This window comes from Bombina bombina, chromosome 6 (assembly GCF_027579735.1).
Source record: "Bombina bombina isolate aBomBom1 chromosome 6, aBomBom1.pri, whole genome shotgun sequence".
Taxonomy (NCBI): Eukaryota; Metazoa; Chordata; class Amphibia; order Anura; family Bombinatoridae; genus Bombina; species Bombina bombina.
This window is the reverse complement of record NC_069504.1, coordinates 1,129,228,754-1,129,244,923: the sequence shown is the minus strand read 5'-3', so window position 1 is coordinate 1,129,244,923 and position 16,170 is coordinate 1,129,228,754. Positions and strand designations below refer to the sequence as shown.

Genomic DNA, 16,170 nt, shown 5'->3' with positions numbered 1-16,170 from the left:
GCGCAGCTTAAATCCTAATGGCTGATTTGAACAGCCAATAGGATTTAAGGAGCTCTCATTCCTATTGGCTGATTTGAATTTTTCAGCTAATAGGAATGCAACGGTACCCCAATATAAAAGGGGTACATTGCATTGAATCCTCAGTGTGTGGCTGTTGATCGCATGAAGAGGACCTCCACATCAGACAGATGGACCTCCACGCATCCACCGACTGATCCGCCTCCGCAGGGATGAAGAAGATAGAAGATGCCAGTCCCGGGATGGATGAAGATGGAGCCGCTGGGATGAAGATCTTTTGCCAGACTTCAGCAACTGTGAGTACTGATTTTGGGATTAGTGTTAGGGTTTGTTTTTTTTTTTGGGGGGGGTGGCTTTTTTATTTTTAATGGGCTGAAAAAGAGCTGAATGCCCTTTTAAGGGCAATGCCCAAACAAATGCCCTTTTCAGGGCAATGGGTAGATTAGGATTTTTTTATGTTAGTATTTTTTATTTTGAGGGTTTGTGGGGGTGGTTTGTATATTAGGGAGTGTTTTGTTTGTTTTTTTGGGGTTTTTTTTGCAAAAGAGCTGTTAACTTTAGGGCAATAGGATTAGAATAGGAATAATTTTTATTATTTTGGATAATTTCATTTGTTATTTTTTGTAATGGTAGTTTTTTTAAATTTTTTGTAATTGTGGTGTTTATTATTTTTTGTAATTGTAGTTTTAATTTTTATGTAATGTTAGGTTTTTTTATTTTTAGTAATGTTAGGTTTTTTTTCAGTTTAACCTTAGGTTTTATTTTTATTTCACAGGTAATTTTGTATTTATTTTTAAATAGGTAGTTAGTTAATAATTGTATCTTTACTTTAGGTGTATTTTAATTATGTTAAAGTTAGGGGGTGTTTGGTTTAGGGGTTAATATAGTTTAATTTAGGTAGTTGCGATGTGGGGGGGTGGCAGTTTAGGAGTTAATAGATTTATTTAGTGTTGGCGATGTGGGGGGGCGATGGTTTAGGGGTTAATAGATTTAGTTAGTGTTGGTGATGTGAGGGGGCAGCAGTTTAGGGGTTAATAGCTTTATTTAGTGTTGGGAAACGGTGGTTTAGAGGTTAATAGGTTTAGTTAGTGTTGGTGATGTGGGGGGGTGGTGGTTTAGGGGTTAATAGCTTTTTTTAGTATCTTCAATGTCAGGGAACGGCGGTTTAGAGGTTAATAGGTTTAGTTAGTGTTGGTGATGTGGGTGTGTGTGGCAGTTTAGGGGTTAATAGGTTTAGTTAGTGTTGGCGATGTTGGGGGGACGGCGGTTTAGGGGTTAACAGCTTTATTTAGTGTCGGCGATGTGGGTGACAGCGTTTTTTTTAAATAATTTTGTTTCAGGAATCGGCATATTCCTCTATGTTAAGTAAAATCGTTTTTCGGATCCATTCTTTATTCATATTCATTATTCTATTGTAAACTTCAGAATAGAATAATGAATATGAATAACGAACGGATCCGAAAAACAAACGGATCCGGAAAACGATTTAACTTAACAAAACTAATTTGCCAAAAGATTTTTTTTTAATTTAAACTCAACTTAATTAATTTCCGGAAACGAAATTATTTTAACTAATGAAAAAGAAACTAAACAAATTTCTACGCGTTGCACATTTGTGAGGTAAAATGTCTTCCTTTTTTACACAGAGATGTTTAGATCATAATTTCTTGTCAGCTTTTTACAGGATCACTTTCTAGTGATTTAGCATATGAGTATTATGACCCTTTAAGTAAACTGGATGTGCAAAAAACAAGTGTAATTGTTTTATCATACAATTGGCTTTCCATGGCGTATATGACATTTTCTCACTGTTTTTTTTCTCTCAAATAATAAAGTGGTGAGCCTTTGTCAAAAAACTCAAAATACTTATATCCCTAATAGAAAAACACATACATAAGAAAATATAGGTTACTAAGATGCTATACGCAGAAAGCAGCATAATGTGGTTTATATTGGCTGCAGGATTTCATTTTTAAAGAGCGCCCCCTGCACACTGCTAACTTCGCCATACACGGTAAAGTTTCCCTTTCCATTGAGCACCATTAACTTCAATAGGAGACGTCTCTACGCTCGCAGGGACTGCCCCCTTTTTAAGATAATTTCACCAAGGCAGCCCCTGCAAAGGGTCACTGAGAAAAACCACGTCTGATCTGTCAAGGAGTAGATAATCAACCCCTTAGTCCTCCTTTTCCTACCCATTTCATACAGCTCTCATATACACATTGGAACAAATGCACTTTATCTGTTCTCTTGAAGGGACAATCTAGTCAAAAATAAACTTTCATGATTCAGATAGGGCATGTCATTTTAAACAACTTTCCACTTTACTTTTATCATCAATTTTTCTTTGTTTTTTTGGTATTTTTAGTTGAAAACTAAACCTAAGTAGTAATATATGCTCATTTCTTAGGCCTTGAAGGCCGCCTCTTATCTAAATGCATCTTGACATTTTTCACCACTAGAGGGTGTTAGTTCATGTGTGCCATATAGATACCATTGTTCTTATGCCCGTGGAGTTACCAAGGAGTCAACACTGATTGGCGAAAATGCAAGTCTGTCAAAAGAACTGACATAAGTGAGCAGTCTGCAAAGGCTTAGAAACAAGGTAATCACAGAGGTAAAAAGTGTATTAATATAACTGTGTTGGTTATGCAAAACTGGGGAATGGGTAATAAAGGGATTATCTATCTTTTTAAACAATAGAAATTCTGGTCCCTTTAATCTTTAGTTAATCTTTAGAGGATTTTTGATGGCCCTCTCAACGGTTGCCATCTGCTACATCTGGTTAACCAACTGGACAATATATACTGGAGAAATATATTTTTTTTACTTACAGCTAAGAAGAAAAAAATGACTGCAATGTAACAATAGAACAGTTTATTTTAAATGGTTGTTTATAGTAAGCAATACATTTTATAAAAGTAGTTGTGAATACACCATACATTAGATACATGGGTTTTGAGAAAAACATTTGGATTTCAGTTTTTGAAAGGTGTTTATAAGGTGTCACCTGGTACACCCAGCGTACACCAGAACCTTTACACAAAGCAGCACTTTTATATATTACAATATTTAGCAAATGTAAAACCAACATTAGAATCAACCTCTTTATTCTTGTATTTACAGGATTTTTTTTTATTATAAGAGGTAATAGTTTTAGAAATGGCCCTACATATTTATATACAAGCTGACAGCTTGTTCCTCAGAGCTCATAGTCTTTATAGGGAGACAAAAAAAATCAAAGGAAAAAGGGGAAAAATGATCCAGTTTGCAGCTAAACTGCTGTATTAAGATAGCAACTTTGTATCATTGAGAAGTGTAAGCATCTAACTGGCGCAGAAGTTTTGTAAATATACATTGACCTTAGGAGTTTAGTGACAGGTTTCCATAAGGTGAGTATTGGTTTAGTGTTAGAATCTTGTTTTTCAGAGTCCCCCAGGACATAAGTAGCTCAGTTGAAGTCATGTGAGCTATGGGAGGGGTGACCACAGACGGGTGGAGCACAGGATATCACGTGAGCTATGGGAGAGTTGATCACAGGGGGGGGTGTAGCACTGTATAAGTTATGTGAGCTATGGGAGAGGTGACCATAGAAGTGCGGAGCTCATTATAAGTCATGTGAGCTATGGGAGGGGTGACCACTTAGGGGTGGAGCTTAGTATAAGTCATATGAGCTATGGGAGGGGCGACCACAGAGGGGTGCAGCTCAGTATAAGTCATATGCGCTATGGGAGGGACGACCACAGAGGGGTGGAGCTCAATATAAGTCATATGAGCTATGGGAGAGATGACCACAGAGGGGTTGAGCTCAGTATAGGTCATATGAGCTATCCAAGGGGTGACCACAGAGGTGTATAGCTCAGTATATCATGGGAGCTATAGGAAGGGGCAACCACAGAGGGGTGGAGCTCAGGATATCACGTGAGCTATGGGAGAGTTGACCACAGAGGGGTGTAGCTCTGTATAGGTCATGTGAGCTATGGGAGGGTAGATCACAGAGGGGTGGAGCTCAGGATATCATGTGAGCTATGGGAGGGGTTACCACAGAGGGGTGGAGCTCAGGATATCATGTGAGCTATGGGAGGGGTGACCACAGAGGGGTGTAGCTTAGTACAAGTCATGTGAGCTATGGGAGAGGAGACCACAGAGGGGTGTAGCTCAGGATATTATGTGAGGGGTGACCACAGAGGAGAGGAGCTCAGTATAAGTCATGTGAGGGGTGACCACAGAGGGGTGGAGCTCAGTATAGGTCATGTGAGCTATGGAAGGGGAGGCCAGAGAAGGTTGGAGCTGAGGATATTGTGTGAGCTATGGGAGGGGACACCACAGAGGGGTGGAGCTCAGTATAATTCATGTGAGCTATGGGAGAGGTGACCACAGAGGGGTGGAGCTAAGGATATCATGTGAGGGGTGACCACAGAGGGGTGGAGCTCAGTATAAGTCATGTGAGCTATGGGAGGGGTGACCACAGAGGGGTGGAGCTCAGTATAAGTCATGTGAGCTATGGGAGGGGTGACCACAGAGGGGTGGAGCTCAGTATAAGTCATGTGAGCTATGGGAGGGGAGACCACAGAGGGATGGAGCTGTACAATATTGGGTGAAGAGAGTTTGGGGGAATATTTTAATACATTCACATTAAGGCTTTTTATATTAGTAACAGGACTTTTAAAAATGAATCTAGAGTACATTATATGGGGAGCCAAAATAAATATTAATAGATATACTCCTGATTTATTTTCAAATCCTGGTTCCTGATCTTGCTCACTTATCTTTCCTTATCTGATGCCGGCATTTAATTTGTTTGAGTTTATATTTTGTCTCTAGTTAAAACAAAAACTACACAGAATTGATCTCAACAATTTCCTATGCCACTTTTGGAAAACAGAAACTACCTTAATAGAATATATATAGGTGTTTTTAATGTATATTTAGAGGTAAATACAATTTGTTATGTTGTTAAATTAATTAGAATTGTTGACTTTATATACACTTTGGCTACAGTCTCAACTTGTGTAACTTGTGAGTACAGTCTACTGTTAGTATGATGTATATTTGGGGAGAATGTACAAAGCTTATGAGCACCGTCAAATGCACAATTCCTGCTTACAGAGCGTTGGTATATGATTGGGCCCTGATACACCGCATGTGTCTCATACTGATGTATCAAGGGCTAAAGGTCACAGGAACATCCAGGATTTTTATTTTTATAAATAGTCATTTACCAAATCACATCTTCACAGGGCCACATGTAACATCTGTTTCTAACAAACATTTATATACGCTGATTTGTTCCACAACACATTTGGGAGAAGATTAAACCACATTTTCAGTCTCGTATTGTATTTGTTTCGCCAAATAGCTAGAATTCATCTTTGAGTTGTAGAGTTCATCAAACAGTCTATTCTGCTTTGGTGTGAAGTAGAACTTCCAGTCGCCCACTGTGCCTAAAATATAAAAATAAATTGTCCTCAATATAATGACATTTTTAAGCAGCCTTATAATGGGTAATATGGTGGGATATCTTTTTCTGTATACAGATCTATAGTACTAATTTACTAAAATCATGTGCAGATTTTCAGCTTCAAATGTTATGGTATTCGATTTAAAAAATACATTAAACTCAAAATGTATGTCTCAAAAATATTTAATTATATACATTTATTTATTTTGTTTGCTATTGAGCAATATCTGTGAAATGAATGCTAGCCTCGCACACCCTAGAGAGACTGAACTCAAACTCTGTAACCTAAGTATGCTTTATATTGCCTGCCCTACATACTACCCAGTGACTGCTTAGAACAATGCATACGCTTATATACGGCTAGCCCGTAGTGGCTACAATAAATAGAGATAACAGACATATTGACCAAGTTTTTTTAGTAATTTATTTTTCATTTGTAAAATCTGCTAACAAAGTGACCAATGCTTTAGAATAATGTATTTATTTTATTTTGCAAGCTGATACTTAATTTATATACTATGCATACAGTATATATATATCCTGTAAAGCACAGACCAGCACTTCCAACTTAGTATCAGCTCCCAGGGTGCTCTTTAACTTCCAACACACATTCATTTCCATAGAAAGTCACTCACTGGCGTTAGTGCAATACACTTCTTTATTCGTGACGTTTCGGGGAGTTTAACCCCATGATGAAGGTCTGATAAAGGGGTTAAACTCCCCGAAACATCACGAATAAAGAAGTGTATTGCATTAACGCCAGTGAGTGCCTTTCTATGGAAATTAATGTATATATTTGTTTGGGTTATGTCTAATAAGCATTTTTTCAAATAAAGTCATTAAAGTATTTATTTTAGATATGCATACGAAACTAATTTCTGCATTGCAAAATATCTGCAAACAGAATAAATATTTTAAAAGACAAAACTGTAATTTATTTTTAGCAACCCCTGAGTGTTGCTTAGTTTTTTAAGTACAGATAAAATTGAGTTCCTGAACTTCCTGCACATATTAAGCAATCACAGAGCAGTATGTAGAATGGTCAAGGTTCTGAATTCCATAGAATGGAAAACTTAATTAAATATTTTATGGAGCATTACATAATTAGTTTTTAGTCATTTTAAAAGGACAGGAAACCCAAGTTTATCTTTTATGATTCAGATAGTGTATAGTTTTAAAACATTTCTGTTATCAGATTTTTAGTTCTGTTGGTATTCTTTGTTGAAGAGCAGGTAGGTAGGCTCAGGAGTGAGAAATTTGTCTGAAGAATGAGTTTAACAATATAATACATTGTGCAAACACTGCTGTCTTCTAGTGCTTAATAGTAAATAAAATTTTTTTTACAAAACTGCTGCCATATAGTGTCCCATACATGCACACTACCTACCTAATTTTGTTAAATTGTTTGCTCTGTGTGAATCATGAAACTAAAATGTTGGATTGTGAATACCTGTTCTCAGCACTAGGTGAGCATGTCCTAGACACTGTAAGTGTTATCAGAGAGAACTTACCTTTCCTGAATATCAGCTTCTTGTTGGATGTCAGAGAACACACCGTGTGTTTGGGATCCGTGTTCTCTTTCTCCACGTTGGTTTTCATTTCGCTGAAAGACGTCTTATTACAGATCTCATTAATTTCATCGTCATTTACATTTATCCCCAGGAATGTACTTATTTTTCTTATTGATTTTGGCAAATCCTAAATAGAGAGATCATATTTAAATTAGTTTAAAAAAAAAAAAGTATGTCTTTTTTAAGTCGCCTTTATGATTAATCTATTTATTTTTAGCTAATATCATATTTCCTTCATTAATAACTTCAAAAATGACTACTGGTTATAATGTTAATAATAATAATAATACAATATACAATAATAATACAATATAACAATATAACTTCTAATAATTATAAAATTTAGCAATAGTATTACAATTAGTAATTTAGTAATGATTATAATAGCAATATTTATTTAATAATGAAATTGCATAACTTATAATAATAATAAATGATAGCAATAATCCTACAGGTAGTAATAAAGTAATTATAATAGCAATTTTTATTGAGTAAATTCCATAAATTATAATACAATATAGCAATAGTACCTCAAGTATCAATAATGTAATTGTTATAATAGCAGTATGTATTTAATTGGTAAATTCCATAATATATAATAAAAATATTATAGTAAAATAATAATAATAATTATTATTAATAATAACATAAAATTAGTAATAAAGAAATTATTATAATAGTAATATGTATTTCATTGGTAAATTCCATAACGTATAATAATATTAATATAATAATTATTATTATTAATAATAGTCCCTCAAGTATCAATAAAGTAATTGTTATAATAGCAGTATATATTTTATTGGTAAATTCCATAAAGTATAATAATAATATTACAGTAATATAATAATTATTAATAAAATAGCAATATTTACAGTTGTAGAAATAAAATCAAAACAGTAGTAACAAAATTAGAAAACATTACGGTATTAAAACTACAAATATTAGTAATGATTTAAATGTTAATATAATATATAATAAATTAATAAGAAATAGCTACAGTAATATTACTAATTATAACAATAAAATAAAAAATATTAGTAGTGACTATAATGACAACACAAGTGATATAAATGTAATTAATATTAGGAATATGAATATAAACACAACCTCACCTTCTTCATCGCCTCATAATAAAGGAAAAGGGTTGGCATTTCATTTCTGTGCTCCTCCCATCCCAAGATGTGATCAAACCAGGGTCCGCACACAACTGAAATGTCAGATAATTGTATTACAAATACTGCTAAACCTTAAGCACAATGTTATTAATCATGCAAATGACGTGAGAGAGCAAGGGGTAAATCTTTACATACAGCAACTTAACAACACTTTTTTCATGTGCACGCCTGAGACAGGGTACCTGCATACACCCCACAGAAATCCAATGTAAAGATGCACTTCCCACAGCACAATAATGTAAAGATGCACTTCCCACAGCACAATAATGTAAAGATGCACTTCCCACAGCACAATAATGTAAAGATGCACTTCCCACAGCACAATAATGTAAAGATGCACTTCCCACAGCACAATAATGTAAAGATGCACTTCCCACAGCACAATAATGTAAAGATGCACTTCCCACAGCATAATAATGTAAAGATGCACTTCCCACAGCACAATAATGTAAAGATGCACTTCCCACAGCACAATAATGTAAAGATGCACTTCCCACAGCACAATAATGTAAAGATGCACTTCCCACAGAACAATAATGTAAAGATGCACTTCCCACAGCACAATAATGCAAAGATGCACTTCCCACAGCACAATAATGTAAAGATGCACTTCCCACAGCATAATAATGTAAAGATGCACTTCCCACAGCACAATAATGTAAAGATGCACTTCCCACAGCACAATAATGTAAAGATGCACTTCCCACAGCACAATAATGTAAAGATGCACTTCCCACAGCATAATAATGTAAAGATGCACTTCCCACAGCACAATAATGTAAAGATGCACTTCCCACAGCACAATAATGTAAAGATGCACTTCCCACAGCACAATAATGCAAAGATGCACTTCCCACAGCACAATAATGTAAAGATGCACTTCCCACAGCACAATAATGTAAAGATGCACTTCCCACAGCACAATAATGTAAAGATGCACTTCCCACAGCACAATAATGCAAAGATGCACTTCCCACAGCACAATAATGTAAAGATGCACTTCCCACAGCACAATAATGTAAAGATGCACTTCCCACAGCACAATAATGCAAAGATGCACTTCCCACAGCACAATAATGTAAAGATGCACTTCCCACAGCACAATAATGTAAAGATGCACTTCCCACAGCATAATAATGTAAAGATGCACTTCCCACAGCACAATAATGTAAAGATGCACTTCCCACAGCATAATAATGTAAAGATGCACTTCCCACAGCATAATAATGTAAAGATGCACTTCCCACAGCACAATAATGTAAAGATGCACTTCCCACAGCACAATAATGTAAAGATGCACTTCCCACAGCATAATAATGTAAAGATGCACTTCCCACAGCATAATAATGTAAAGATGCACTTCCCACAGCATAATAATGTAAAGATGCACTTCCCACAGCACAATAATGTAAAGATGCACTTCCCACAGCACAATAATGTAAAGATGCACTTCCCACAGCATAATAATGTAAAGATGCACTTCCCACAGCACAATAATGTAAAGATGCACTTCCCACAGCATAATAATGTAAAGATGCACTTCCCACAGCACAATAATGTAAAGATGCACTTCCCACAGCATAATAATGTAAAGATGCACTTCCCACAGCATAATAATGTAAAGATGCACTTCCCACAGCACAATAATGTAAAGATGTACTTCCCACAGCACAATAATGTAAAGATGCACTTCCCACAGCACAATAATGTAAAGATGCACTTCCCACAGCACAATAATGTAAAGATGCACTTCCCACAGCATAATAATGTAAAGATGCACTTCCCACAGCACAATAATGTAAAGATGCACTTCCCACAACATAATAATGTAAAGATGCACTTCCCACAGCACAATAATGTAAAGATGCACTTCCCACAGCATAATAATGTAAAGATGTACTTCCCACAGCATAATAATGTAAAGATGCACTTCCCACAGCACAATAATGTAAAGATGTACTTCCCACAGCACAATAATGTAAAGATGCACTTCCCACAGCACAATAATGTAAAGATGCACTTCCCACAGCACAATAATGTAAAGATGCACTTCCCACAGCATAATAATGTAAAGATGCACTTCCCACAGCACAATAATGTAAAGATGCACTTCCCACAGCACAATAATGTAAAGATGCACTTCCCACAGCACAATAATGTAAAGATGCACTTCCCACAGCACAATAATGTAAAGATGCACTTCCCACAGCACAATAATGTAAAGATGCACTTCCCACAGCATAATAATGTAAAGATGCACTTCCCACAGCACAGTAATGTAAAGATGCACTTCCCACAGCATAATAATGTAAAGATGCACTTCCCACAGCACAATAATGTAAAGATCCACTTCCCACAGCACAATAATGTAAAGATGCACTTCCCACAGCATAATAATGTAAAGATGCACTTCCCACAGCATAATAATGTAAAGATGTACTTCCCACAGCACAATAATGTAAAGATCCACTTCCCACAGCACAATGACGTTTTCAAAGCTTTATTGGAACATACAGGTCAAGGCCATCACAGCTTTATGCCATGATTGGGTGATTGAACCTGAAATGTTGCCTGAGATAGACTAGACCTGTATGTTCCAATACAGCTTTGTGCTGTGGGAGTGAATCTTTATATTAAATCTTTGTTCTAGCCAGCTGGACATATTCATCTTTTTTCTCCTTTTTTATTAAATAAATATTCTTGCTTACTAAAATGTGAACAAGTGACATTTGACCATAAGTGCTTAGCCAAGGCTGATAATAAGCTGATGTCACAGAGGGTTGGTGATTTTATGGCTACACAATGGCTGATGTAATGATATAGATACTATTTATTTCTTAGCTTTCTACACTAACAGTCCTTGTGTGAAAGTAGTTGTACAACTGTAACAAATAAAATCATTAGATAGTGATGAACGCTGCCAGCAGACTGCAGTATCTCATACATCTGCAGCTACAAATGACAGCAATTAGCACTGGCTCAAAGCCTTAGTTATTCCATATTCTTTATCACAGTAGCCTTGCTTTAACTCTTTTACTGCAATATATTTATTCTAGCAGTCATGTTCACTTAGGTCCACATAATACTGAGATACTATAAACTGCTGATAGAAGGACACATATTTATTTATATACTCATATGCAGTGGCAACTCCAGGGGTGGTTAGAGGCTGCCTCCCTGTGTGCCCCCCAACCCAATCAATAAGCATTTCTCTCATTATAGTTATGTCTATATATTACACCTTTAAAGAGACAGACAGAGGTGACCATAGCTACTAAAGTATTATATGAGAGCAAAGGTAATCCCAGAAACCATGTATGCAGGGTCCACAGTCATAAACTTAGGTGGCACTTATAACTGCCAGTGCCAAATAACTATTAATGAAATAACAAATCACTGACCTCTATATGTATCTATTTCTATACACACAAATATTCTGTAAAGAGAGTTACCCACAAACAGGTAAATGATTTGTTATTTAATTGTTAGGTCTTTGGCAGCAACTATATAAGTAACCCCCTACTGTTGAATGTGCCCCTCTGCCCTATATATGGGTTCAGGATATACCTCTGTTCATATATAATACTCTAGTGTCTATACTCCCCCCTTATTTCACTTTAAAGGCAATGAGAGTCATGATGAAAGTCCAAGACTGCATTGCCATAGATTAGAATCAGTACAAGACCTTAAGACCTTTGGGCAGTATTATGTTCTAGTGTCCACTATCTGTTTACTTTATTTGCCATTAATATTTGTGTGACTGTAATTAACTAGATAACACATTGCACCTAGAACGCATCTTCTGAGAGTTTTTTTATCCGCCTTGCCAGACGTTCTGTTTCATTGTGATAACATATCTTTATTATTATTTTTATTATTAATAATATATTTTTAAAGTAAGAACATGATTAATTATTAACAATCTCTGTGCACCTTCTTCCTGCCAATAATTCGTTGCGAGGGGTAGGAACAAGAAGACATGTAGACTACTATATCTTTAGTTGTGTTAGTTTAGAATTATTTATATATACAGTATATAGATATAGATATATAGATAGATAGATAGATAGATAGATAGACATAAAGCATCATTTACATATAAACTGTAACATTACCTTCTGAAACGGACACAATTTATTGTTTGTTCTTGACAAACAGAAGTCTTTTAGAATATGAGAAAAAGCAAAACACGTTTGCGAAACTTAATTTTTGAATGGTTAAAGCTAATGTGAAAAACCATTTGCCCATTCCCTACCAATCCTGGATGGTGGTGACAATCTAAATTTTTTATATAATTTTAAAGGGACACGAAACCCATTTTTTTTCTTTCATGATTCAGAAAGAGCAGCAATTTAAACAACTTTATAATTTACTTCTATCTAATTTGCTTCATTCTCTTGATATCCTTTGTTTAAAAGCATATCTAAATAGGCCCAGGAGTTGCCGATTGGTGGATGCACATAGATTCCTTGTGTGACTGGCTCACCCATGTTCATTGCGTTTTTTTAAAAAAAGGATACCTAAAGAATAAAGCAAACTAGATAGTAGTAAATTGTTAGTGTTAAAAATTGTATTCTCTGAATCATGAAAGCAAAATTTTGGGGTTCATGTCCCTTTAAGATTTAAAATATTTCTTATAAAATTGTGTAATGATAATAAGCACCCTATTGCTAACAGAGTTATTTTTACACAAGCAAATCATTTTAATATCAGTTATGACTATACTTCTATAACAAATATAATTAATTTCCCTAATAAGAACAAGATATTTTGGAGTGGAGCATTATTTAACGCTCCTGTTTGAGCGTTAATAGCACTAGAAGTAAGCTTTTTGCACGTGTCGAGTTGTGCTCATATTTTGAGTTGAAAGTAAATAGTTTTCGCTCGTGCGCTAACCTGACAAGTGCAAAAAGCCAAACTTAAAATATTGGGTGCAATAACCTATTCCCCCATAGAACTCAATTGAGCAAAAAAAGTGGAAAAAACATCCAATACGCCTGCAAACCCGATCCCATAATCTCATGTGTGCTAACCCGACATGATATTTTAAATTCCAATGTACTTCACATAGCAGAATATGTTCTATTTATTCATAAGTACATATTTCTATATATATGTGATTTTTTTTGGTAATATATATATATGTATAAGACTTTATATAGGTATACATTTATACAGATATACCTCTATTTATTCATAAGTACATATTTCTATATATATGTGATTTTTTTTGGTAATATATATATATATATATATATATATATATATATGACTATATATAGGTATACATTTATACAGATATACCTCTATTTATTCATAAGTACATATTTCTATATATATCTGATTTGTTTTGGTACTATATATATATGTATAAGACTATATATAGGTATACATTTATACAGATATATATGTATATGACTATATATAGGTATACATATATACAGATATATTTATTTATAAATACATAAAACATATTCTGCTATGTGCAGAACACTGGGATGGTAAATATTTACAGTAAATACATAATTAAAACCTTTATAAAAAATGAATATTGCATAAATATGTTTGTAAATGTTTTCATGGTTTATGCAATTTGTTTTTTAATAATTTTCATCCGATTGTGTTTATATGATTGTAACTGTTGTAATGTATTTTATTTGTGTTTATATGATTGTAACTGTTGTTGTAATGTATTTTATTTGTGTTTATATGATTGTAACTGTTGTTCTAATGTATTTTATTTGTGTTTATATGATTGTAACTGTTGTAATGTATTTTATTTGTGTTTATATGATTGTAACTGTTGTAATGTATTTTATTTGTGTTTATATGATTGTAACTGTTGTTGTAATGTATTTTATTTGTGTTTATATGATTGTAACTGTTGTAATGTATTTTATTTGTGTTTATATGATTGTAACTGTTGTAATGTATTTTATTTGTGTTTATATGATTGTAACTGTTGTAATGTATTTTATTTGTGTTTATATGATTGTAACCGTTGTAATGTATTTTATTTGTGTTTATATGATTGTAACTGTTGTAATGTATTTTATTTGTGTTTATATGATTGTAACTGTTGTAATGTATTTTATTTGTGTTTATATGATTGTAACTGTTGTAATGTATTTTATTTGTGTTTATATGATTGTAACTGTTGTAATGTATTTTATTTGTGTTTATATGATTGTAACTGTTGTAATGTATTTTATTTGTGTTTATATGATTGTAACTGTTGTTGTAATGCATTTTATTTGTGTTTATATGATTGTAACTGTTGTTGTAATGTATTTTATTTGTGTTTATATGATTGTAACCGTTGTAATGTATTTTATTTGTGTTTATATGATTGTAACTGTTGTAATGTATTTTATTTGTGTTTATATGATTGTAACTGTTGTTGTAATGTATTTTATTTGTGTTTATATGATTGTAACTGTTGTTGTAATGTATTTTATTTGTGTTTATATGATTGTAACTGTTGTTGTAATGCATTTTATTTGTGTTTATATGATTGTAACTGTTGTAATGTATTTTATTTGTGTTTATATGATTGTAACTGTTGTAATGTATTTTATTTGTGTTTATATGATTGTAACTGTTGTAATGTATTTTATTTGTGTTTATATGATTGTAACTGTTGTTGTAATGTATTTTATTTGTGTTTATATGATTGTAACTGTTGTTGTAATGTATTTTATTTGTGTTTATATGATTGTAACTGTTGTTGTAATGTATTTTATTTGTGTTTATATGATTGTAACTGTTGTAATGTATTTTATTTGTGTTTATATGATTGTAACTGTTGTAATGTATTTTATTTGTGTTTATATGATTGTAACTGTTGTTGTAATGCATTTTATTTGTGTTTATATGATTGTAACTGTTGTAATGTATTTTATTTGTGTTTATATGATTGTAACTGTTGTAATGTATTTTATTTGTGTTTATATGATTGTAACTGTTGTAATGTATTTTATTTGTGTTTATATGATTGTAACTGTTGTAATGTATTTTATTTGTGTTTATATGATTGTAACCGTTGTAATGTATTTTATTTGTGTTTATATGATTGTAACTGTTGTAATGTATTTTATTTGTGTTTATATGATTGTAACTGTTGTAATGTATTTTATTTGTGTTTATATGATTGTAACTGTTGTAATGTATTTTATTTGTGTTTATATGATTGTAACTGTTGTAATGTATTTTATTTGTGTTTATATGATTGTAACCGTTGTAATGTATTTTATTTGTGTTTATATGATTGTAACTGTTGTAATGTATTTTATTTGTGTTTATATGATTGTAACTGTTGTAATGTATTTTATTTGTGTTTATATGATTGTAACTGTTGTTGTAATGTATTTCATTTGTGTTTATATGATTGTAACCGTTGTAATGTATTTTATTTGTGTTTATATGATTGTAACTGTTGTTGTAATGTATTTTATTTGTGTTTATATGATTGTAACTGTTGTTGTAATGTATTTTATTTGTGTTTATATGATTGTAACTGTTGTTGTAATGTATTTTATTTGTGTTTATATGATTGTAACCATTGTAATGTATTTTATTTGTGTTTATATGATTGTAACTGTTGTTGTAATGTATTTTATTTGTGTTTATATGATTGTAACTGTTGTAATGTATTTTATTTGTGTTTATATGATTGTAACTGTTGTAATGTATTTTATTTGTGTTTATATGATTGTAACTGTTGTAATGTATTTTATTTGTGTTTATATGATTGTAACTGTTGTAATGTATTTTATTTGTGTTTATATGATTGTAACTGTTGTTGTAATGTATTTTATTTGTGTTTATATGATTGTAACTGTTGTAATGTATTTTATTTGTGTTTATATGATTGTAACTGTTGTAATGTATTTTATTTGTGTTTATATGATTGTAACTGTTGTAATGTATTTTATTTGTGTTT

The 16,170-nt window shown here is 32.9% G+C and overlaps 1 protein-coding gene across 1 annotated transcript in view; it reads right to left on the bottom strand.

Moving 5' to 3' along the window:
* Positions 1–5,331: 5,331 nt before the first annotated feature.
* The window catches only part of LOC128664920 (sulfotransferase 6B1-like), a 35,486-nt gene continuing 24,647 nt past the window's right edge, over positions 5,332–16,170 (bottom strand). The window contains exons 4-6 of the mRNA XM_053719711.1: positions 8,166–8,260; positions 6,991–7,177; positions 5,332–5,462 (exon numbers count right to left, since the gene is read on the bottom strand). Coding sequence (XP_053575686.1) covers positions 5,332–5,462; positions 6,991–7,177; positions 8,166–8,260 — 413 coding nt within the window. The remainder of the gene's footprint in view (positions 5,463–6,990; positions 7,178–8,165; positions 8,261–16,170) is intronic.